General features: G+C 48.3%; 1 protein-coding gene across 3 annotated transcripts in view; it reads right to left on the bottom strand.

Moving 5' to 3' along the window:
• The window catches only part of CFAP73 (cilia and flagella associated protein 73), an 81,376-nt gene that overhangs the window by 5,214 nt on the left and 49,806 nt on the right, over window positions 1-26,356 (bottom strand). For all 3 annotated transcript variants that reach the window (XM_075319997.1, XM_075319999.1, XM_075319998.1), the window contains one exon: window positions 9,248-9,469. In XM_075319997.1, coding sequence (XP_075176112.1) covers window positions 9,248-9,469 — 222 coding nt within the window. The remainder of the gene's footprint in view (window positions 1-9,247; window positions 9,470-26,356) is intronic.

Below are 26,356 nucleotides of genomic sequence, written 5' to 3'. Positions count from 1 at the left end.
GGAACTTAAGATTAGAAGCACCACTCCAGCGGTAAAGTAAAAAAAAAAACGCTGGAGGGGTGCTTTACATGTCATAAATAGCCACCCAACTTTTCAAAATCTCTACTTGCTGTCTATGAATGGAAAACCTACCAAATCATGAATGATGACACAAATATTACAAGAGAGCCAAAACCAGGAGGTGAACAATCAGGGCGAAGTATAATGGAAACATGTGCACCACTTCTATATTTCTTAGGCCGCTTTAACACTGCATTACTCTCCCCCCGTTCAGTGGTCTTGTCGGGGCCTCAGTCTGAACTCCCCGCAAGACAGGTTTCGGACGTAAGGACCGATGGGGCCACTGACTATAATGGTGTAGACCAGGGGTCAGGAACCTTTTTGGCTAAGAGAGCCGTAAACGCCACATATTTTGAAATATAACTCCGCGAGAGCCGTACAATATGTTTAAAGGGCCATTGACAGATCAATCGCTCCAATGTTCACTTAGTACAGCAAGGAATGCTCCTCCCTGCTGTATAAAGCCACAACTGGACTGAAACAATGGTAATTAGCAGTAAAAAAATCAAATAAATAACTTACATTGTGAACTTGCGATGCATGACATCAGTCCAGCAGTCTGGCTTCTTCTTTTTCCTGCGCATGACTGGAAGCTGGCATTCTTCCCACCTGATGTTGAGAGAATGCCAGCTTTGAGGCATTCGCAGAAGAAAGAAGCTGGAATATTGGACATGTCACACAACACATTGTCAGTTATGTCAATTATCTATTTTATTATTTTACAGCGAATTATTGTTTAGGTCCAGCGGTGGCTTAGTGCAGCAGAGAGGAACACTCCTTTGTGTACTAAGTGACCGCTGGAGCAATTGTATCTGTCAGTGGCCCAGACACCCTGCTTCCCATACAGCCTGCACCCCCCATATCACACACACACACTGCTCCCCATACAGCCTGCACCCCCCATATCCCACACACACACACTGCTTCCCATACAGCCTGCACCCCCCAGATCTCACACACTACACCCCCATATGTCACATACCCTGCTTCCCATACAGCCTGCACCCCCCCATATCACACACACACACTGCTCCCCATACAGCCTGCACCCCCCATATCACACACACACACTGCTCCCCATACAGCCTGCACCCCCCATATCCCACACACTACACCCCCATATGTCGCATACCCTGCTCCCCATACAGCCTGCACCCCCATATCACACACACTACACCCCCATATCTCACACACCCTGCTTCCCATACAGCCTACACCCCCATATCTCTCACACCCTGCTTCCCATACAGCCTACACCCCCCATATCACACACACACACACACACACACTGCTCCCCATACGGCCTGCACCCCCCATATCCCACACACACACACACTGCTTCCCATACAGCCTGCACCCCCCAGATCTCACACACTACACCCCCATATGTCACATACCCTGCTTCCCATACAGCCTGCACCCCCCCATATCACACACAATACACCCCCATATCTCACACACCCTGCTCACATATCTCACCCTGCCTGTACCCCAACTTACCCCTCTCAAACACTCTGCACCCCTTCACATGCTTCTGTCACAGTCTGCAGCCCTCATATGCCCCTCACCCTGAAGCCCCCCTCACCCTCATGTCCCCTCTTTTCTTATTACCAGTCATGTGTCCAAATCTCCTTCAGGATTCAGTTCTCTTGCTTTCTGCCCGGCATCCTGTGTCTCCTCCCACACAGTCACATGGGCGTGACATCATCGCAGGTCCTGCAGGATGGAGATTCCGTCTGCTGTGCAGGTCAGGACTAGCACTCCTGCAGCTCAGACATGGCTGGTGGCCTCTCCAGGTCAGGGGCCCCTCTACTGACACTGGGCTCCCCTGACTCACAGTTCGGCCACTACACAGCAGCACTACACATAGACGCAGAGCGGCTGCCGGGCCCCTATGTGTACTAGTGCCGCTGTGTAGTGGCCGGCCTGTGAGTCAGGGGAGCCCAGTGTCAGTAGAGGGGCGGCTCACTTCTCGTTCCCCCGCTGATCCGGTCTCCTCGGCGCATCGTCCATTGCTGTCGCTCGCTGACCTCTCAGCAGGCGCGCAGTGATGACGTCACCGCGGTCGCTGCAGAGCTGTCAGAAGAACGCCGACAGTCACAGCGGGGAGAATGATAAGAGAGGGAGCGCGCCGCTCACTCTCTCATCATTGCTCTCAATTGTATCGGCACCTGCGATGCCGATGCAATTGAAAGCTCGATCCTCGGCGGGGGGCAGTGACAGCGCGGCCACCGGGCCCCCCTGAGTAGCGGTGCGCCACTCCTGCCACCGCGAGTGGGCCCCCCCGGCAGCTGACCGGGTTTGCCGGGTGCTGGCGCCGGCCCTGATCCTTCCCATAGACAGGTAGGAGCCCTGTCTGCGAGCCAGATACGGCCATCAAAAGAGCCATATCTGGCTCGCGAGCCATAGGTTCCCGACCCCTGGTGTAGACTCAGTCACTGTGTGCTCTGATGTCCACCGTTGTTCATGAAACTGTTACATTTTTCAGAATTAAACACTTTTAGAGCAGTAATGGAACTAAATGTAGATGAATGCAAATGATTTTCATTCTCAAAACTTTCTGCAACAAAATGTGACGAGTGTGAATCCTAAGCCAGTTTCACACATCCGATATTGACAGTCAGAGTATAGACCATGATGTCCGGGATGGTCGATCTGACACTGGCCTAAATCAGAAAGCAATTGAAATGGCATTTACATAGCACACAGGTCACACAGCATTAAGCATGCCCTATCCTGACAGTCGAAGCCACTATAAAATAAACTGATTACTCATGGGTAATGCCCGCAAATTATTTTTGTGTCAGCCTCCCAGTGGCAGCATCATACACCCATGGTTCCTTTGGCCCACAATGAAGAGATAGAGGAAGTCAATTTACATGCAATTCCCTTGATCTATTCTATTTATCTTATTAGAGGGTGTTTCTAAAGGCTGCTTTACACGCAGCGACAACGCTAGCGATCGCACCCGCTCCCGTCGTTTGTGCGTCACGGGCAAAATCGCTGCCCGTGGCGTACAATATCGCTAGTAGGAGTCACAAGCACTTACCTTCCTAATGACATCACTGTGGCCGGCGAACAATCTCTTCTTTAAGGGGGAGGTTCGTACGGCGTCACAGCGACGTCACACAGCCGATGACCAATAGAAGCGGAGGGGCGGAGAGCAGCCGCATTAACAGCACTCCCACCTTGTTGCCGGAGGACGCAGGAACACTGTTTGTCGTTCCTGGGATGTCACATGTAGCGATATGTGCTGCCTCAGGAACGGCGAACAACCTGCATCCACAACAAGCAACGACATTTTGAAAATGAACGACGTGCCAACGATCAACGATTAGGTGAGTATTTTTGATCGTTATCGGTGGCTCGTAGGTGTTACACGCAACGACGTTGCTAACAACGCCGGATGTGCGTCACGAATGTAAAGCGGCCTTTAGACCGAACTGACAGTATAAACTTAGCACATATCTTTGTAGGGAATATGGACACTATAAAAATGTGTTCCAATTGCCTCCATTGTGCGGAAACTGAAATATAATCAAACATGCCAATTAAGGGGCTCTGTACACCTTTGATTTGGCCAAGAAGTTCAGTGCACTGTTATGCCCACTGGTTTTGCTTGACCCCCCCTCCTTAACTAGTGATTGACAGCACTGGCTCTGCAGACACTGCTTGCTCCAGGCAAGTCAGGGCTGTCAATCACCACAATCACCAGTTAGAGGCTGTGGCAGGCAAAACTAGTGAGTGGAGCGATGCACTGAGTCTCTTGGCCACACCAAGAGTGCACCAAGACCCCTAACTAGCATGTGTGATAAAACTTCAGTTTCTGCAGAACTAAGGCAGCGATTAGAGCAGTAAAGGGGCCGCTGTTATAAGGGGTATAGCCCCCCTAAAAGCCTAGGTGATTAGTTTATAATATCAGTACAGGATGACTCATTTTAATACCTAATAAAACAGATGCATCTGTTATTAGCAGAGGAAAAGCAAACCTAATAAAGGCATGTACTGTATATGGATGAAAAACCTGTTCAAAACGAAAAGTTAAAATGTGACATTTTTCATTCAGCCATGAAGATAAGATCTTAAGCAGGTCATGCAAGTGAGGCCTTATTCACAACTCACTATTTAGCCTCAGTATTTCTAAGTCAGGATTGGAACTTACAGAGAAAAAAATCGATAAGATTCACAACTGTTTAATGTTTTGGAGTCTCTCCTGGTTTTCGCTTACAAATACTGATACCCTGTTCCCCCGAAAATAAGACACGGTCTCATATTTTTTATACCCTGGATAAAGCACTAGGGCTTATTTTCGAGGTAGGGCTTATTCTTGGGGAAAACACGGTTGGGGGGAAAGTTTGCCCCTCAAAAAATGCAGATCCCCCTTCCCATGAGAGTCATACTTACCAGAACCCGGGCTTCTGTGTCACTCCCAGGTTGCTTCTAGCCAACACACACACACACACACACACACACACACACACACACACACACACACGCATGCACATGAACGCACACAGACATCAAATCGCAGACACAATCGCACTCACACACTCACTACATCCGGCGATATCGATTGCTTCTGGCCGGCATAAGGACCTTGGACACAGTGTAGTGGAGCGCAAGAACCTGAGGGTAGAACGCATAAAGCAGAGGTTCCTAACTCCAGTCCTCAAGGCACACCAACAGTGCAAGTTTTCAGGATTTCTTTAGCATTGCATGGGTGTTGGATTCAGCACCTTTGCAGGTGATTAAATTATCACCTGTGCAATACTAAGGAAATCCTGAAAACATGCACTGTTGGTGTGCCTTGAGGACTGGAGTTGGGAACCTCTGGCATAGAAGACCTGTGGGTGGAATGCATCAATGCATTCCACCCACAGGTTCACGCGCTCCACTGCACTGCGTCCCAGGTCCTTATGCTGGCCAGAAGTAATCGATATCGCTGGATGTGGTGAGTGTGTGTGTGATCTGATGTGTGTGGGTGTGCGTGTGATCTGATATGAGTGATCTGACGTGTGTGGTTGTGCGATCTGACATGTGTGGGTGTGCGATCTGATGTGTGTGTGAGATCTGATGTGTGTGCGTGTGTGGTCTGATGTGTGTGGGTGTGCGATCTGACGTGTGTGATCTGATGTGTGCAAGTGTGAGATCTGAGGTGTGCAAGTGTGCAATCTGATGTGTGTGTGCGTGCGATCTGACGTGTGTGATCTGATGTGTGCGATCTGATGTGTGTGGGTGTGCAATCTGATGTGTTTTGGCGTGCGATTCACTGCAGGTCCTCCCGATTGGCATCTGGTGAGTATGATCACAGGGTCTTCTCTTGCTAGGGCTTATTTGTGGAGTAGGGCTTTTTTTTAGGGAAACAAAATAGTGAGTGTGCAAGTCTTCCACAACAAGGAGAGGGAAGTAAGTACAGTAGCTGCAAGACTCCTCTAAAGGATTATCGTCATGTTCTTTAATGGGTAAAATTGCAAAGTGCTTTTAAAAATTAGCAATTTAGCAATTGACTTATAATAAAAAAAAAATCCTCTCTGTACTCAGGAATGGAGTCATTTTAAATGTACTGTTTACGGCTTGTAACCTATGATGCCGGCCACCGCTGCGGTCTAGTAACAGTGGCCAAACATGTGCAGTGCTTACAAGCTCTTTCCCAAAAGGTTAAGTTTCCATATTAAGTTTTTTGAGAATTTTTGACACTGCGTATACTCACTATGCAAAAAATGCAGCGTCTTAGAGCTCTAGCAAAGTGGATGGGATTTATAAAAGAGGCAAAACTGCAGCTTCAAAAGTCAGATAAAAACGCATGTAAAACAAAACTAATTTAGCTAGGACTTGTTCACACATTGCGTTTTGCTCTGGAAAACAAAGCAGCATTTTAGGTTATGTGCGCACTAAGCTTTTTTACCACATTTTTGCGCATTTTTCGGGTGCATTTTTCTTCAGAAAATTGCATGACTTTAGTTCACCATCAAAGTCTATGAGTGTTCATTGTGCTGTCTGCACACAGCGTTTTTTTTTAGCTGCTTTTTTGTGGTGCCCACAAAAACGCAGCATGTCAATTATTCCTGCATTTTTCACCCATTGAGTTCAATGAGATGTTCAAAAACGCAATGAAAAATGCAAATTGTACATATAGCTGTGTTTCTAGCACTAAAGATGCAGCTATAAACGCAAGGGGTGGGTAGTAAGGTCACGTGTACAGGAAGAGGATTGTACTCACCCAGCTTTCCTTGTGTTGGTCCTGCGCCTTGTCCGCTCCCAGCTTCTCTCCCGGTACCACCACCCCTGTTTCGGCTGTCTGCAGACTCCCGGGACATGTCCGATCGCTGCAGGACCTGCCGGTGATCAGCTGATGCGGTCACCTGACAGTGGTGAGGCCGGCTTTTTACCGCCCAGCCAGTTTAAACAATCAGCTGATGCTGTCAGGTGACCGCATCAGCTGATTACCGGCCGGTCTTGGAGCGATTAGACAAGAGTCTGCACAGAAGTGTGTATTTTTTTTTTTCCTAGTGATGCATCAGCTGATTGTATAAATGGCTTTTATACAATCAGTTGATGTGTCATGTGATTCAGGTCCTTGAACACCTGACACATCATCTGATCGCTTTGCCTTCCAGCAAACCGATCAGATGATATAGGATCCGGATTGGACATCGCGGGACCCTCGACCCAGGACTACGGCGGAGGGGGGTGGGGTGGGTTCTTTATTTCAATAAAGATGGAGTCACTAATTGTGTTGCGTTTTATTTTTAATAAAAATATTTTTCTCTGTATTGTGTTTTTTTTATCTTTACTAGAAATTCATGGTGGCCATGTCTAATATTGGAGTAACACCATGAATTTCGGGTTTAGGGCCAGTTGATAATACACATCTAGCCCTAACCCCATTATTACCCAGCGAGCCACCCTGCACCAGAGCAGCTGGAAGAGTTGGATACAACGCCAGAAGATGGCGCTTCTATGAAAGCGCCATTTTCTGGGGCGGCTGCGGACTACAATTTGCAGTGGGGGTGCCCAGAAAGCTTGGGCACCCTGCGCTGAGGATTCCAATCCCCAGCTGCCTAGTTGTACTTGGCTGGACACAAAAATTGGGAGAAGCCCACATCAATTTTTTTTAATTATTTCATGAAATTCATTAAATAATTAAAAAAAGGGCTTCCCTATATTTTTAGTTCCCAGCCAGGTACAAATAGCTAGCTGGGGGTTGGGTGCAGCCGTACCTGCCTGCTGTACCTGGCTAGCATACAAAAATATGACAAAGCCCACGTCATTTTTTTTAAGTTTTATGTTTTTGGGCAAAAAACTCCTGCATACAGTCCTGGATGGAGGATGCTGAGCCTTGTAGTTCTGCTCCCCCTGCCTCTCCCTCCAGCATACAGTCCTGGATGGAGCATACTGAGCCTTGTAGTTCTGCAGCTGTCTGCTCTTCTGCATACACTAGTGGAGAATGAATAACAGATTGAAAAAGGAAATGACGTCAGATTTTTTTTGTTCTTTACCAATCCTTAATGGCATTGTTCACTGATAAAAAAAAAAAACGCATAAAAACGCAGTGAACAAAAACGCAGCAAATGCAGCCAAAAACGCACCAATTCGTGGTAAAACCGCATGCATTTTTTTATGAGTTATGCGTTTTTAGCGGCCAGAAACACAGCGTTTTTGATGTCACAAAAAAACGTTAGATGCACACATACCCTTAAAGTACCAGCAATGTGAATAAGATTGTGTAATCTCACGCACATGCTGCTGTTTTCTTCCTGGCAGATTGAACCTTGTTTTTTTTCATATCTGCAGGATGTCAGAGCTCTCAGCGTTCTTTCATTCAGTGGAACCAATACAAAAAATAAGATCCACAAAGATTACATCATACCAACCATTTATGAAGAGGATTCAGTCACTGGTAATTGTCAATCTCACTGTAATTCACTTCTAATTATGCCTCAAGATAGCAGACAAATGTCAATTTCCTTACAAGTTATTTAGAAACCATAAAAAAGGGAATGTTCTAAATTCTGACCACATCACTTCAAATTCCATGTACACACTTAAGGCTCATTATACTGTATGTCGCTCTGTCACGTACGTGTTGAATCCATTTTTTCATGTCCATGTTTTTTTTGGTCCACGTGTCCATGCAAGACACATGGAGATATGTCCGTTTTTTCTGGCAGGGCAGATGACAAGATCCAATACAAAGCAATGTGTCTGTGAAAAAAATGTCCAGCACACATTATCTGTGTGTCATCTGTGCGCTTCATATGTTTAACATTACAAAGTATAGGAGAAGCTTTGTCATTTATTTAAAGGGAACCTGTCACCAGATTTGGCGACCATAAGTTATTCTATATAGCACTCCAAAATACTGTATATAAGAGCCCAGAATGCTATGTATTACATAAAAAACACTTATCATACTCACCTAGCGGGTGGTCTGGTCCGATGGGTGTCACTGCTCTCCGGTCTGGTGCGTCCTCTCTGCGGCGATCGTCGTCCTCCTTCTTCTGAGTCCCGTGTGCATGATGCTTCCTACTTCCTGCACACTAGACAGTATTGAGGTCCTGCGCAGGCACACTTCGATCTGCCCTGCTCAGGGCAGACCAAAGTATTGTAGTACACATGTGCGGGCAGTCTTTAACCTTTCCTTGCGCCTGCACATTACAGTGCTTTGATCTGCCCTCAGCAGGGCAGCTCAAAGTGCGCCTGCGCAAGACTGCAATGCCGGCCTGCGCTGGATAGAAGGAGGTGGAGATCGCAGCAGAGAGGAGGCACTGGACCGGAGAGCAGCAACACCCATCGGACCGGACCAACTCCCTAGGTGAGTATTATAAAGGTGTTTTTGTACATTATACAGCGCGGCCTGGGCTCTTATATACAGTATGTTAGAATGCTGTATATAAGAGCTCAGTGGTGGTGGCTGCAGCTTATAGTCGCCAAATCTGGTGACAGGTTCCCTTTAATTGCCAGTCCGTTAAAAATACTGATGTCACCCTGATGGTAAAAACAGACACATGGACAGTACACTGTTGCAAAATACTCATTGACACCAGTCCCATTTTTTCAAGTACGTGTGTAAACATGGATGTGTGAATGGAGCCTATTGCTGTGCACAAAGGATGACGGTGACTACATAGAAATAAATTGTGCAGTAAAATACTTGGGATCACATTAAGGATATTAATGTCCTCACCCACTCAAGAACCACAGCCCTTGCCCTTTCCTGCGACCCCTGTAGATCTGCTATTTGGTTATTAAGCTCCAGTATCTGGCTGTGCGTCTCCTCCTGATAATGAAGCAGTTGTGCCCTTTCCTTCTCAGCCTTCTCCTGGTGCGCCAGCTCCCGCTTCAGCAACTTTTCCTGTGTTGCCATCAGGGTATTAAACCTGTCAATCATCTCCTGAACTTCCTGAAACTAGAGAATGCATATCATCATTAGTAACGTTACTGAGAATGTATCTTCCTTCTTACTGAAATGCTGTTGGATTTGATGATCTCTATCACAACCACTCTGCCTGCAGGCTTTATGTAAGGAAAGGTTTACATTGCGTTGTCAAATAGCCTTAGGGCATGTTCACTGAACACGGATCTGCCCGTGGCAAATCCAATATATATTAGAGGTGTTCCAGGCTCAACATTAATTTCTGTGACTGCAGACTGCCCAGTCCTGACAGTGTACAATATGCACAGTCAGTATTCTCCTCCATTTTCAGCTCTATCAGATGGTCACGAGAATGCAAACATGAGCATACCTGCGGTCATATATCTACTAGCAACTCTTCCTGCTTCTCCCAGTGTCCTACTGAAAGAAGTTGATAAAAAAAAAAACTAGTTGGCACAAGACAACAAGTATACAAAACCCATACTTCGGTCACAAGACCTCCATCTGAACACAGAAATAAGGCGACATATTGCACACTGTCAGGATTCTGCAATCTGTAGACATGTAGAGTAACTGCAAAATGTATATGGACTGGAAAACCCCTTTTAATTAACGGATCTGCAATAGAAATTATCACATTTTGCTCCTCTCCAGGAGATGTGATATGAGCAGACCATGTCCCTGTACGGTCAGACACAGCCATCACACAGTACCTAGCAGGGACATATATAAGATTAACCCAGCTCAGGGACATTTTTTTTTAACACATCCAATTGTGGAACTTCCAAGATCTATTGATTAAACTCAACTTCAAAATTATCTTTGTTCCTGTGAAAACCCCTTTAAGGATTCTAGTCTTTTATCTAGGGAAATATCTCCATCCACAAGTCAATATAAGTAAATTACAAAGCTGATGTCTAATTGACAGTTCTGTGGCTACAGGCAGTCTCACATAGTTTCACTGTAATAACGGTGGTAATATTCATCCACTGGTTAAAGAGGACCTGTTAGCTCACCATACATCTGTCTTTGTTAAAACTTAAAGGGAATCTGTCATGTGATTGTGTAATACTAATCTTATTTTTAAATAGAGCTTAAAGGCCACATCTCACTAAGCAACATCGCTAGCGACATCGTTGCTGAGTCGCGTTATGTGTGACATCCAGCAATGATCAGGCCCCTGCTGTGAGATCGCTAGTTGTTGCAGAATGGTCCAGGCCATTTTCTTCAAAGGCGATGTCCTGCTGGGCAGGACACATCGCTGTGTTTGACACTGTGTGACAGGGTAACAGTGACTGCTGAGATCGTTATACAGGTTGCTACTGCGACCTGTATTGTCCCTGGATCGCTGGTAAGAACTGACTGTGTGACATCTCACCAGCGACCTCCCAGCGACTTACCTGCGATCCCTATCAGGTCGCATCGTTTTTGGGAACGCTGGTAAGTCGCTAAATGTGACGGGGGCTTAAGGAGACCTTTCAGGATAAGTAAGTTTTTATTGTTCTACCTTATCGTGATATCTTGCTGTAAGCTCTGTAAAATTCAGTGTCTCCTGAAGGCTAGTCAAGTGTCTGTAAATACAATTTGCATATTCACTCCTCCCCCCAAACACCTCCCAGTGTATTCACTATCACTGCTGAGAGGTGGGAGGGAAAATGGGTGGGGGCAGTAGTGCAAATTCAGTTCATATTTACATTCACTGATGCCAGCACAGAGATGGGAGGGGGGCGCAAGGCATATGCAGTTTGTATTTACATATGCTTGACTATTTACTAGTCACACTGAATTCTAAGGAGCTTATAACAAGACTAGAAGGTGGCCCGATTCTAACGCATCGGTTATTCTAGAATGGATTGTGTAGTTAATGTATGATTTTTGTTACATATATAGAGGTTGTTGTGTGTAGTTGCCAAGTGTTTGTGTAGGGCACTGTAAATGTTCTGGGTGTTGTCTGGGTGTGGGGGGGGGTGTGTGAGAGAAGTGTTGTTTGTGTTTTGTGTTGTGTGTGGAGCGGCTGTGTGTCTGCAGCGTTGTGTGTGTGTGTGTTTTGGGGGGAGGTATGTTTTGTGCAGTGTGTGTGTGTTGGAGGAGTAGTCCTGGGGGGAGAGGAGTATAATAGGAGGAGTAGTCCTGGGGGGGGGGGTATAATAGGAGGAGTAGTCCTGGGGGGAGAGGAGTATAATAGGAGGAGTAGTCCAGGGGGGAGAGGAGGATAATAGGAGGAGTAGTCCTGGGCAGAGTGGAGTATTATAGGAGTAGTAGTCCTGGGGGAGAGGAGTATAATAGGAGGAGTAGTCCAGGGGGGAGAGGAGTATAATAGGAGGAGTAGTCCTGGGGGAGAGGAGGATAATAGGAGGAGTAGTCCTGGGGGGAGAGGAATATAATAGGAGGAGTAGTCCTGGGGAGAGGAGGATAATAGGAGGAGTAGTCCTGGGGAGAGTGGAGTATAATAGGAGGAGTAGCCCTGGGGAGAGTGGAGTATAATAGGAGGAGTAGCCCTGGGGAGAGTGGAGTATAATAGGAGGAGTCCTGGGGAGAGAGGAGGATAATAGGAGGAGGAGTCCTGGGGAGAGAGGAGGATAATAGGAGGAGTAGTCCTGGGGAAAGAGGAGGATAATAGGAGGAGTAGTCCTGGGGAAGGAGGAGGATAATAGGAGGAGTAGTCCTAGAGAAAGAGGAGGATAATAAGAGGAGTAGTCCTGAGGGGGAGGTGTCTAATAGGAGGAGTAGTCCTGGAGGGGGAGGAGTCTAATAGGAGTAGTAGTCCTGGGGAGAGAGGAGTATAATCTGAGGAGTAGTCCTGGGGAAAGAGGAGTATAATAGAAGAAGTAGTCATGGGAAGAGGTGTCTAATAGGTGGATTAGTCCTGGGGGGGGGTGTCTAATAGGAGTAGTAGTCCTGGGGAGAGAGGAGTATAATAGGAGGAGTAGTCCTGGGGTGAGAGGAGTATAATAGAAGGAGTAGTCCTGGGGGGAGAGGAGTATAATAGGAGGAGTAGTCCTGGGGAGAGAGGAGGATATTAGGAGGAGTAGTCCTGAGGAGAGAGGAGGATAATAGGAGGAGTAGTCCTGAGGGTGAGGTGTCTAAAAAGAGGGGTAGTCCTGGGGGAGGAGTCTAAAAGGAGTAGTCGTCCTGGGGGGACAGGAGTATAATAGTAGTCCTGGGGAGAGAGGAGGATAATAGGAGAAATGGTCCTGAGGGGGAGGTGTCTAATAGGTGGAGTAGTCCTGGGCGGGAGGTGTCTCATAGGAGGAGTAGTCCTGGGGGGAGGCGTCTAATAGGAGGAAGAGTCCTGGGGAAGAGGTGTCTAATAGGAGGAGTAGTCCTGGGGGTATGTCTAATAGGTGGAGTAGTCCTGGGGGGGAGGTGTCTAATAGGTAGAGTAGTCCTGGGGGGAGGTGTATAGGTGCCCAATGAGTGCGGGGGGCGTGGCCGAGCGGTGTGCAAGGGCGTGGACGACTGAGCACAGGGTGCGGGGGGCGTGGCCGAGCGGGTAATGCGTGCGGGGGCGTGGCCGAGTGGGCAATGCATGTGGGGGTGTGGCCTAGCAGGCAATGCGTGCGGGGGCGTGGCCGAGCGGGTAATGCGTGCGGGGGCGTGGCCGAGCGGGTAATGCGTGCGGGGGCGTGGCCGAGCAGGTAATGCGTGCGGGGGCGTGGTCGAGCGGGTAATGCGTGCGGGGGGCGTGGCCGAGCGGGCAATGCGTGTGGGGGCATGGCCGAGCGGGCAATGCGTGCGGGGGGCGTGGCCGAGCAGGCAATGCATGCAGGTGGCGTGGCCGAGCGGGCAATGCGTGCGGGGGGCGTGGCCGAGCGGGCAATGTGTGCGGGGGGCGTGGCCGAGCGGGCAATTCGTGCGGGGAGCTGTTAGTTCTATCCCAGTTGCTGCTGCTGTCTGCCAATCAGATGCAAGGAGGTGACGTCATACAGCGACGTCACTTCCTTGCATCTGATTGGCAGACAGCAGTCATTGGTCCAGACACAGCTCCTCTGCGCGGCAACGCAAATGGATTCAAATGCAGTGAAGTTCCTGCCGGCGCCGACCTCAGCATAGAGCCGCGATCGTCACGGGCCGCAACAAGCAAGTAAGGTACGTGCTCAAGATCAGGACCCGCTGCGTCCTGGACACAGTGGGTCCTGATCGGCCGGGCCGCAAGTCTCCTCCTTAGGAGACCGCAGCTGCCCATGCCTGCGATCAGGCGTTCGGGCCGCTGCGGTCTCCTCGCTGTGCTCTGCCTAGGGAGGACGCTTCCGACTCCGCAGCATAAATTTAGATGCTGCGGCCTCTGGAAGCCGCACCGCAGTTCCGTTTTCACTGCGGATGGTACATGCACAGTGGGCATGGGGTTTTTAGAAATCCCATGCCCACTGTGCTTTTACCGTACATAGCAGGGTTTTGGACGCAGCTGGAATTGTGGGCACGCAGGGAACGGAGGAAAGGTGAGGAGAATTTTTTTTTTTGTTTGCGTATTACTAAAGGATGGGCAGAATACTACAGGGATGGCCACAATACTACAAGGGTGGGCAGAATATTACAGGGATGGCCACAATACTACAGGGATGGCCACAATACTACAGGGATGGGCAGAATACTACAGGGATGGCCACAATACTACAAGGGTGGGCAGAATACTACAGGGATGGCCACAATACTACAGGGATGGCCACAATACTACAGGGATGGCCACAATACTACAGGGATGGCCACAATACTACAGGGATGGCCACAATACTACAGGGATGGCCACAATACTACAGGGATGGCCACAATACTACAGGGATGGCCACAATACTACAGGGATGGCCACAATACTACAGGGATGGGCAGAATACTACAGGGATGGCCACAATACTACAGTGATGGGCTGAATACTACAGGGTGGCCACAATATTACAGGGATGGGCTGAATGCTACAGGGATGGCCACAATACTACAGGGATGGGTAGAATACTACAGGGATGGCCACAATACTACAGTGATGGGCTGAATACTACAGGGTGGCCACAATATTACAGGGATGGGCTGAATGCTACAGGGATGGCCACAATACTACAAGGGTGGGCAGGGTATTACAGGGATAGGCAGAATACTACAGAGCACAATACTACAGGGATGGCCACAATACTACAGGGATGGCCACAATACTACAGAGCACAATACTACAAGGATGGGTAGAATACTACAGAGCACAATACTACAAGGATGGGCAGAATACTACAGGGATGGCCACAATACTACAGGGATGGGCAGAATACTACAGGGATGGGCAGAATACTACAGGGATGGGCAGAATACTACAGGGATGGGCAGAATACTACAGGGATGGGCAGAATACTACAGGGATGGGCTGAATACTACGGGGATGGGCTGAATACTACGGGGATGGCCACAATACTACAGAAATGGGCACAATACTTCAGAGCACAATACTACAAGGATGAGCAAAATACTACAAGGATGAGCACAATACTACAAGGAGGCACAATATTACAAGGATGGGCATAATACTACAAGGATTGGAACAATATTACTGGGCACAATACTACAGGGCACAAGGATGGGCACTATACTACTGGGCACATACTACAAGGATGGGCAGAATACTACTGGGCAAAATACCATAAGGATGAGCACCTTACTACAGGGCACACGGATGGGGACATTACTACAGCATGGGCACATTACTACAAGATGTTGGCTAAGATTACTATATGATGCTGCTAATTGTAAAACAATTACAAGAAGGTGATAAAATGTAAAAAATAATAAATCCTAAAGCATGATATAGATATAAAAATATGAAAACAGGTTTTAGCCGCGCTAAAAAAACACTGTTGCCAGGATATTAATAAAATCTCTTTTTATTTCAGCATTCCAACGCGTTTCAGAGACAAAGACCGATGATTTCTCTTTTCCCTGAAGAAGGAGGCGGTCTTTGTCTCTGAAACGCATTGGAATGCTGAAATAAAAAGAGATTTTATTAATATCCTGGCAACAGTGGTTTTTTTAGCGCGGCTAAAACCCGTTTTCCTATTTTTATATCTATATCACGTTTTACACGGGGCCGCTGCTTGAACCACGCGGACACTCACATGCTCAGCAAGGGGTTGTGACTGGCACAACCTTACCAGGTGAGTGTACCCTTCTATACCTCTATACGGTAAATACCGGGTAAGACCCTATTGCGCCTTTTTGTCTCCCCGTCTCTAGCAAATCCTAAAGCATGACATTTTTTTTTACATTAAAAATGCTTTTCTGTATATAAACTTAACAAAAAAAGTGCATGTTTGTTATAATAAACAATCGAAAAATGTTTAAAAAAGTGATCCAAGATGTATAGAAAAAAAAACATGGATTCATTAAAAATGTTCACTTTGTCATGCAAATAATGCGGCCCCCCTCAATTTTTTTTTTCTATATGCGGCCCATGCACCCAGCTGACTTTGAGACCCCTGACTTAGAGCAATAAAACTTACTGATCCTGAAAGGTTTCCTTAAGCTCTCTTTAAGGATAACATTAGCATTGTACTAGAAAATCCCCACAAAAAGACAATTTTTGAACATCTTTTCTTAGATGTCTACATTGTGTTGTTCCTCTGTTAATCCTCCTGGAAACTGAAAAATAAACTGAGATCAGGGTGTTACAAAATCAGGAAGTGCACCCAGGGGTGGGATTCAGCCGGTTCTGTCCGGTTCTGGAGAACCGGTTGTTAAAATAGCAGCCGGTTCCCAGAACCGGCAAGAAACAGGCCCGGCGACCCGGTTCCCTGTATTCATTTGTGTATCTCTTTAAGACACTAGCACAAATGAATCCCCGCACCTCCGCGCCGCACTTCCGGGTATAGTAGATCCTGTCTGCTCCCTGACCCGGCGTGCAGCGACGTGCTGATGCTGCAGAGGTGACGGCAGTGTGAGGAGGTAGCTTCTCCTCCTGCCGTCTGTCAGCGTCAGCGTGCAGAGACGAGCTGCGGAGGAGGACGGAAGTCAGGAGAAGCTGCCGGTGCCTGGAGGTAAGCGCTCAGTGAGCCGGATCTGCAGGGAGCAGGGAGAGGAGCCGCATTAAGATGGCAGCTATATGTGGAGAGGCCACATAATATGGGAGCGCTATATAGGGAGAGGGGCCACATTAAGATGAGAGCGCTATATAGGGAGAGGGGCCACATTAAGATGAGAGCGCTATATAGGGAGAGGGGCCACATTAAGATGGGAGCTATATGTGGCTATATGGGGAGAGGAGCCACATTAAGATGGGAGCTATATGTGGCTATATGGGGAGAGGAGCCACATTAAGATGGGAGCTATATGTGGCTATATGGGGAGAGGAGGCCATATAAGATGGGAGCTATATGTGACTATATGGGGAGAGGAGGCCATATAAGATGGGAGCTATATGTGGCTATATGGGGAGAGGAGGCCATATAAGATGGGAGCTATATGTGGCTATATGGGGAGAGGCCACATAAGTTGGGAGCTATATGGGAAAAGGAGCCATATGGGACAGGATCTGCAGGGGAAAAGGAGCACATGGGATGAGATCTGTTGGGGAAAGAGGCCATAATGGGATGAGATCTGCAGGGGAAAGAGGCCATAATTGGATGGGATCTGCAGGGGAAAAGAGGCCATAATTGGATGGGATCTACAGGGGGAAAAAAGGCCATAATGGGATGGGATCTGCAGGGGGAAAGAGGCCATAATGGGATGGGATCTGCACTGGGAAAGAGGCCATAATGGGATGGGATCTGCAGGGGAAAGAGGCCATAATTGGATGGGATCTGCAGGGGGAAAGAGGCCATAATGGGATGGGATCTTCAGGGGGAAGAAGGGAATTTTGTTTACTTACCGTAAATTCCTTTTCTTCTAGCTCCAATTGGGAGACCCAGACAATTGGGTGTATAGCTATTGCCTCCGGAGGCCACACAAAGTATTACACTTAAAAGTGTAAGGCCCCTCCCCTTCTGGCTATACACCCCCAGTGGGATCACTGGCTCACCAGTTTTAGTGCCAAAGCAAGAAGGAGGAAAGCCAATAACTGGTTTAAAGACCAATTCAATCCGAGGAAACATCGGAGAACTGAACCATACCACATGAACAACATGTGTACCCGAAAAAACAGAAAAAACCCCGAGAAAACAGGGCGGGTGCTGGGTCTCCCAATTGGAGCTAGAAGAAAAGGAATTTACGGTAAGTAAACAAAATTCCCTTCTTCTTTTTCGCTCCTAATTGGGAGACCCAGACAATTGGGACGTCCAAAAGCAGTCCCTGGGTGGGTAAAAGAATACCTCGTGATAGGGCCGTCAAAGAGCCCTTTCCTACAGGTGGGCAATCGCCGCCTGAAGGACTTATCTACCTAGGCTGGCGTCTGCCGAAGCGTAGGTATGCACCTGAAAATGCTTGGTAAAAGTATGGAGACTCAATCAGGTAGGTGCCTGACACACCTGCTGAGCCGTAGCCTGGTGCCGTAATGCCTAGGATGCACCCACGGCTCTGGTAGAATGGGCCTTCAGCCTTGAGAGAACCAGAAGCCCAGTAGAACTGTAGATTTCAAGAATTGGTTCCTCGATCCCCCGAGCCAGGGTGGATTCAGAAGCTTGCGACTGTTTATGCCGACCAGCGACAAGGACAAAGAGTGCATCCGGGTGGCGCAGGAGCGCCATGCGGGAAGTAGAACCTGAGTGCTCTCACCAGAACCAACAGATGCAAATCCTTCTGAAATTGATGGACTGGACGAGGACACAAAGAAGGTGAGGTGATATCCTGATTGATATGAAAGTGGGATACCACCTTAGGGAGAAATTCCGGAATCGGACGCAGAACTACCCTGTCCTGGTGAAGGACCAGGAAGGGAGATTTGTATGAGAGCGTTGCTAGCTCGGAAACTCTCCTAAGAGACGAGACCGTTAATAGAAGGCCACTTCCCGAGAAAAGCGGGAAGGGAGACCTCTTTCAAAGGCTCGAAAGGCGGCATCTGGAGAGCAATTAGAACCTTGTTCAGATCCCAGGGCTCTAACGGCCGCCTGTACGGAGTGCTGAGAAGACAAACTCCCCGTAGGAACGTGCGTACCTGAGGAAGTCGTTTCTGAAAAAATACAGATAGCGCTGAGACTTGTCCCTAAAGGGAACTGAGCGACAACCCTTTTTCCAACCTAGATTGCAGGAAGGAAGGAAACATAGACGATGCAACCGGCCAGGGAGAAACACCCTGCGCCGAGCACCGAGATAAGAATATCTTCCACGTCCTGTGGTCAATCTTGGCGGACGTTGATATGCTAGCCTGTCTCATGGTGGCAACCACGTCCTGAGGTAATCCTGACGACACTAGGTTCCAGGACTCAAAGCCACACCATCAGGTTGAGGGCCGTAGAATTCAAATGGAAGAATGGCCCTTGAGACAGCCAGTCTGATTGGTCTGGTAGTGCCCCCGGTTAGCCTATCGTGAGGCACCACAGAACCGGGAACCACAACATCCTCGGCCAATCTGTAGCGACGAGGATGGCGCGGCCGCAGTCGGTCCTGATCTAACGCAGCACTCTGGGCAACAATGCCAGAGGTGGCACATAAGGTAGCTGGAACTGCGACCAATGCTGAACTAAGGCGTCTGCCGCCAGAGCTCGATGATTGTGAAACCGTGCCATGAAGCTGGCACATTGTTGTTGTGCCGTGACGCCATTAGATCGACGTCCGGCCTCTGTCAGCGGCGCCAGATTTCCTGAAACCCGTCCGGGTGAAGAGACCATACCCTTTCGGCCACACCCCGGCGACTTAGGAAGTCAGCTTCCTAGTTTTCCACGCCTGGGATGTGAACTGTGGATATGGTGGATGCCGTGTCTTCCACCCACATCAGAACCTGCCGGACTTCTTGGAAGGCTTGCCGGTTGCGCGTTCTTCCTTGGTGGTTGATGTATGCCACCGCTGTGGAGTTGTCCGACTGAAGTCGGATTTGCTTGCTTTCCAGCTGCTGTTGGAAGGCTTGTAGGGCAAGATACACTGCTCTGTGTTCAAGAACATTGATCTGAAGGGTGGACTCTTGCTGAGTCCCCGTACCCTGAGCGCTGTGGTGGAGAAAAACTGCTCCCCACCCTGATAGACTCGCGTCTGTCGTAACTATCGCCCAGGATGGGGATAGGAAGGACCTTCTTTTTGACCATGAGGTGGGAAGAAGCCACCACCGCAGAGATTCCTTGGCCGCCTGAGAAAGAAAGACGACTCTGTTGAGGGAGGTCGACTCCCCGTCCCATTGGCGGAGAATGTCACATTGTAGTGGACGCAGATGAAACTGCGCGAGAAGAACTGCCTCCATTGCTACCATCTTACGTAGGAAGTGCATGAGGCGTCTTAATGTGTGCGACTGGTTCTTAAAGAAGAGATTGCAGCCCGTAGTGAATGCTGTTTGTCTAGCGGAAGCTTCACTATCGCTGAGAGAGTATGAAACTCCATGCCTAGATATGTTAGCGATAGGGTCGGAGTCGGATCTGACTTTAAAAAGTTGATGATCCACCCAAAACTCTAGAGAGTCTCCAGCGCAACGTTCGGGCAGTGTTGGCATGATTCCTAAGAGAGTGCCTTGACAAGTAGATCGTCTAAATATGGGATCACAGAGTGACCCTGAGAGTGCAGGACTGTGACTACTGCTGCCCTGACCTTGGCGAAGACCAGTGGGACTGTCGCTAGCCGGAAGGTAGAGCTACGAACAGGTGTTCGTCTCCTATAACGAAGCGTAGAAACGCTAGTGCTCTGGATCAATCGGCACGTGTGGATAAGCATCCTTGATGCCTAATGATGCTAGGAAATCTCCTTGGGACATTGAGGCGATGACATGGCGGAGGGATTCCATCCGGAACCGCCTGGTGTCCACGAGCTTGCTGAGCAGTTTTAGATCCAGAACGGGACGGAACGGCCCGTTCTTATAGGCACCGCAAATAATTTGGGGTAAAAACCGTGACCTTGTTCCTGAAGAGGAACGGGGGTCATCACTCTTTCTGCCTATAGAGTGCACCCTGTTTGCAGAAGAGCAGCGGCTCGGCCGGGAGGTGGAGAAGTTCTGAAGAATCGAGTTGGAGGACGAGAAGTGAGCTCTATCCTGTACCCGTGAGACAGAATGTCTCACACCCAACGGTCATTGACCTATGGCAGCTAAATATCGCCAAGGCGGGAGAGCCTGCTACCGACCGAGGATGCGGAGAGAGGAGGCCGCAAGTCATGAGGAAGCCGCCTTGGAAGCGGGTTTTCAGACTGTCTCTTTTTTGGGCGTGACTGAGCCCGCCAAGAATCTGAGCTCCTCTGATCCTTTTGAGTCCACATTGGACGAGGAAAAATGGGACCTGCCCGAGCCTCGAAAAGACCGAAACCCCGACTGCCTCCTGCTCTGTTGGGGTTTGTTGTGTCCGGGCTGAGGAAAGGATGAATCCTTACCCCTGGACTGTTTAATGGTTACATCCAAACGCTCACCAAACAGTCGGTCAGCAGAAAAAGGCAACTGGTTAAGCATCCTTTTTTGGAAGCAGAATCTGCCTTCCATTCACTTAACGAGCAGACCAGGCTCTGCTTAAAAACACGGAGTAGCGGAGGCTACTGCCGCACGGTTCGCAGAGTCTAGGGCAACCTGAATCGCGTAAGAAACAAATGCAGACATTTGAGAGGTTAAGGATGCCACCTGCGGCACAGATGTACGTGTAACCGTGTCAATCTGTGTAAGACAAGCTGAAATAGCTTGGAATGCCCCAAGGGTGAGAATGCTGGAGCCAACGGTGCGCCGACAGCCTCATAGATGGATTTAGACCAGAGATCCATCTGTCTGTCAGTGGCATCTTTAAGTGCAGCTCCATCTCCCACTGCAACTATGGATCTAGCTACAAGCCTGGAGATTGGAGGATGCCGCTTGGGACACTGGGTCCAGTCCTTGACCACGTCAGGGGGCAGGGATAACGTGTATCCTAAGCCGTTTGGAGAAGCGCATATCTGGATAAGTGTGGTGTTCCTGGACTGCCTCTCTGAAGGCAGAGTGGTCCAGAAAAATACGTGAAGCTGACTCCTCCACTGGAGGAGCTGTGAGAAATAACCAACATTCTATTGATGGACGCTATAAGATTATTCACTATGGCGTCACCATTAGGTGTATCCAGATTGAGAGCGGTCTCAGGATCAGAATCCTGAGCCGCTACTTCCGCCTCAGTACACAGAGAGTCCTTCTGCTAGGACCCTGATGAAATCGAGGGCCGCTCATAGTGAGCCCGCTTAGGCTGTCTGGGACTGACGTCTGTGCAGAGCCGTGACTCTGGGATGCATGTGACATTCCCGGAGCTGTTAGTTGTTCACACTGAGGGGGGCCATGGATCAATGATTCAACAGTGCCCATGTTGTGAGAGACATGTCCGGACTGCTAGGCTTCTAGTATCATAGCCATAGTCTCAGAAAATCTGTCAGTAAATACTGCAGACACCGTCCTCATCCTCTGGCCATTAGCAGAGACTCCGGCTGAGTTGATACAATGGGGGTCTATGTAACCTGCCGGCCGTATAGCCGTACATGCTGTACCGGCTGCATAGAAAAACATGTGGTTCTGCACCTTTGTTTTACACAGAGAGTATGCTGATAACTCCTCCGCACAATCCAGGAGGGTATATACAACGTGCGACCAAACAGTGCAATGTATATAGTACAAGCATATCTATAAGTGCACTTCTGCACTAGTGGGGTTAGCACCACAGGTGCTGCTTAACGCCTGTTACAGCGATTGTGTGACTATCAGAATGCCAGGGTCTTCCACACTTGTCTCTGTATCGTACAGAAACTGACACTAATGGCTGCCGGCGTCCTGTATAGAGAAGGAAGCCGTGGGCGTGCCTGAGAAAGTGCGGGAATCCGGTTTCACAGTGCACACAGTGAGAGGGGTGGAGTATGCAAAACATACTCCAGCTCTCAGCGCTGCTGTGCTATGCAGCGTCACGCCCCTACCCTGACTGTCAGGCCTGTGGGCGGTAACGAAGGGAGACTAGGCCCAGAAGCCGGGGACTCGAGTTAATAAGCGCGGCCGGCATATCAGTGCTGGCCGGCGCGGAAGTCCCCGGCGCACCACAAATCCCAGCGGCGCCTTCAATAAAACGGCAGCGGCGGTTAGCGCGGTAGTCACCCAATACACTAACACACCCAGCAACGCTGTGGTGTGCGATGGCACTAGTGCGGACAGCGCCGCTGTCCCTGGCGCACTAACACACCCAGCAGTGGTGCCGTGTGTCTGCGCGGTCCCCACAGGGACACCGAGTACCTCCATGTAGCAGGGCCATGTCCCTGAAGATACTCCGCTCCATGTCCAGCAGATACCAGGGGCTGTGGATGGAGCACGGCCTCAGTGCCTGGAGACCGATAGAATCCCACTTCACCCAGAGCCCTGTAAAAAGGGATGGGGAAGGAAGCAGCATGTGGGCTCCAGCCTCCGTACCCGCAATGGGTACCTCAACCTTAACAAACACCTCCGACATGAAGTGGGGTGAGAAGGGAGCATGCTGGGAGTCTGTATAGACCCTCTTTTCTTCCATCCGACATAGTCAGCAGCTGCTGCTGACTAAACAGTGGAGCCATGCGTGGATGTGTTGCCTCCTTCGCACAAAGCACAAAACTGGTGAGCCAGTGATCCCACTGGGGGTGTATAGCCAGAAGGGGAGGGGCCTTACACTTTTAAGTGTAATACTTTGTGTGGCCTCCGGAGGCAATAGCTATACACCCAATTGTCTGGGTCTCCCAATTAGGAGCGAAAAAGAAAGAGGCCATAATTGGATGGGATCTGCAGGGGGAAAGAGGCCATAATGGGATGGGATCTGCAGGGGGAGAGGGGCCATAATGGGATGAGATCTGCAGGGGGAAAGAGGCCATAATGGGATGAGATCTGCTGGGGAAAGAGGCCATAATGGGATGGGATCTTCAGGGGAAAGAGGCCATAATGGGATGGGATCTGTATGGGAAAGGTTGTCCGTTCCAATTTTAGCAGGGCTCCTTTAGTAATCATTTTTAAAAACTGTATAAAAATCATTTAATACAATATGACTGACAGTGATGGGAACAACTGGTACTGGACAGGAGAGTGACGGTATAGGAGGGGAAGGAGATTTTACTTTAAATTACTTGTATTTTTTGGTTGAGGAAAGTGCGTGAAAATGGGTGTTGCTAACAAAATGGGTGTGGTTACAGAATGGGTGTGGTTTTCAACTGGGCGGAGTTTACAGATAACCTGTTGTTAAAAATTTGAATCTCACCCCTGAGTGCACCTACATCTCATTTTGTCCAATCAGCGCAGCCACACCCTACTAACAATGGAAATAGTAACGCTCAATTGTCCATTTATTCATACATTCCTAGGATGAATAAAAGAGTAATGACACAATTCAGAGTCCTAAAAAAAATATTCTACATGAATGATTTAGTGGGACAGGCACATGCAAAAAAGATTATAATAAAGACATACAGTATGTCACAAACGTGAGACATACACCCCTCACATTTTTGTAAACATTTTATTGTTCTTTTCATGGGACAACACTGAAGACATGACACTTTGATACAATGTAACATAGTCAGTGTCCAGCTTTATAACAGTGTAAGGCTACTTTCACACTTGCGTTGGACGGCTTCCGTAGCATTGCGTTGTGTGACGGATGCAACGGATGCGTTGCATATAATGGCACAACGCAATGCTACGGATCGTACAAAATAACGGAAAGCTTTATTTTTTTTTTCTTATTTACAGTTTACCTGCAGCCGACTTTTGTGAACGATCAGCTGATCGCTCTTAATAGCCGGCGGCCGAGCGCTCTCACATGCCGGCAGCCGAGCGCTCAGCTGAGCGCTATAACATGCCGGCGGCTGGGCAATCAGCTGAGCGCCCTCACATGCCGGCGGCCGAGCGCTCAGCTGAGTGCCCTGACATGCCGGCGGCCGAGCGCTCAGCTGAGTGCCCTGACATGCCGGCGGCCGAGCGCTCAGCTGAGTGCCCTGACATGCCGGCGGCCGAGCGCTCAGCTGAGTGCCCTGACATGCCGGCGGCCGAGCGCTCAGCTGAGTGCCCTGACATGCCGGCGGCCGAGCGCTCAGCTGAGTGCCCTGACATGCCGGCGGCCGAGCGATCAGCTGAGCGCTCTCACATGCCGGCGGCCGGGCGATCAGCTGAGCGCCCTCACAAGCCGGCGGCCGAGCGCTCAGCTGAACGTTCGGCCACCGAGAAATAAAATAAAGTTTGTGATAAAAAAAAAAAAAGAAGAAGAGCATGCGCAGTGAAAAATAAAGGTTTCCGCTGCTCAAAAAAAGTTACATGCAGCGTTCATTCCGCCCGACACAGCGTCAAAATAACGACGCTGCGTCGTCCAGCGGATGCAACGCTGACACTTGCGTTACAGTGCGTTGTCCATACAAGTCTAAGGAGAATAGCGCAGTGCGTTAACGGACTGCGCTATTCTCCATAGTGACGGACTCCGCTGAACGCAAGTGTGAAAGTACCCTAAATTTGAAGGGCCCTCTAAACAACTCGACACAGCCATTAATGTCTAAACTGCTGGCAACAAAAGTGAGTACACTCCTCACATTTTTGTAAATATTTTATTATATCTTTCCATGGACAACACTGAAGAGATGACACTTTGATACAATGTAAAGTAGTCAGTGTACAGGTTATATAACACTGTAAATTTGATGTGCCCTCTAAATAATTCACACAGCCATTAATGCACTGTGCAAACAATTTAGGCAGGTGTGGAAAAATGCTGCAAAGTAAGAATGCTGTCAAAGACAGAAGTGCTAATAGTTTATTTTTATCAATTAACAAAATGCAAATACTAATTTTAATTAGATTACTCTTTTATTCATTCACTTTGCATTTTGTTAATTGATAAAAATTTCTAGTTTTTAAAGCATTCTTACTTTTCAGCATCTTTTTCCACTCCGGTCTATATAATATACTATATATTAAGGGCAACAAATTTGTGATCTGTACAACAAAGATCCCTAATAGGCTTGTATCCATTAAGTTTTCCATTATAGGGAAGCATTGGGGCTCTTACAAGAGTTTTCTCCAGATCAATTTTCAGATGTGCATTAGTGTGATGACTATTTTAAACATTTTGCAAAACGAAAATGAAACCCCTTACATTCGAGGAACAATTGCACTCAAATGACATTAGTATCATCAAATTTGTAAAATATTCAAAAAAGTGCATCGCTCCCCAGCTTCCTGCTTGTTTGGGTGACAGTTTGGGATTTTGGGATGGTTATGCCACTGGTCCGAATTATGTGCTCTCAGATTGCCTCCACAGCATCAGAATCTGAAGCTAGTCGGATCCAGCAATCTGGCGAACTTCATATCAGCTCTTCCAAGCTCTATAGATAAGATCTTGAAAGTGCAGCGCTCCTGGACTAGGTGATAAGCCACCTTTGATAGGCTGTAAATGTGGCTGCTAAGTTAGGCAACCAAGAACAAAAATAGAATTAAAAATTCTCCCATTACTGAGAACACAGAGGATTTTTAATAACTAATAAATTACAAAGTTTCTTGTTTTTACAATCATTTTGCAAGTTTAACCATTTATCGTATTGAAACAAACACTTCAAGTTAACCAATTGAATCACCTGTTAAAATGCCTGGTGACTGCATGTCTGTCACCATAACGTCTATGTGAATTCTTACACCTAGGAAAGAAGGGAATTTTGTTTACTTACCGTAAATTCCTTTTCTTCTAGCTCCAATTGGGAGACCCAGACAATTGGGTGTATAGCTATTGCCTCCGGAGGCCACACAAAGTATTACACTTAAAAGTGTAAGGCCCCTCCCCTTCTGGCTATACACCCCCAGTGGGATCACTGGCTCACCAGTTTTAGTGCCAAAGCAAGAAGGAGGAAAGCCAATAACTGGTTTAAAGACCAATTCAATCCGAGGAAACA

Source organism: Anomaloglossus baeobatrachus, chromosome 1 (genome assembly GCF_048569485.1).
Source record: "Anomaloglossus baeobatrachus isolate aAnoBae1 chromosome 1, aAnoBae1.hap1, whole genome shotgun sequence".
Classification (NCBI taxonomy): Eukaryota; Metazoa; Chordata; class Amphibia; order Anura; family Aromobatidae; genus Anomaloglossus; species Anomaloglossus baeobatrachus.
Note: the sequence above shows the minus strand (reverse complement) of the source record. Positions and strands in the feature narration are given on the sequence as shown.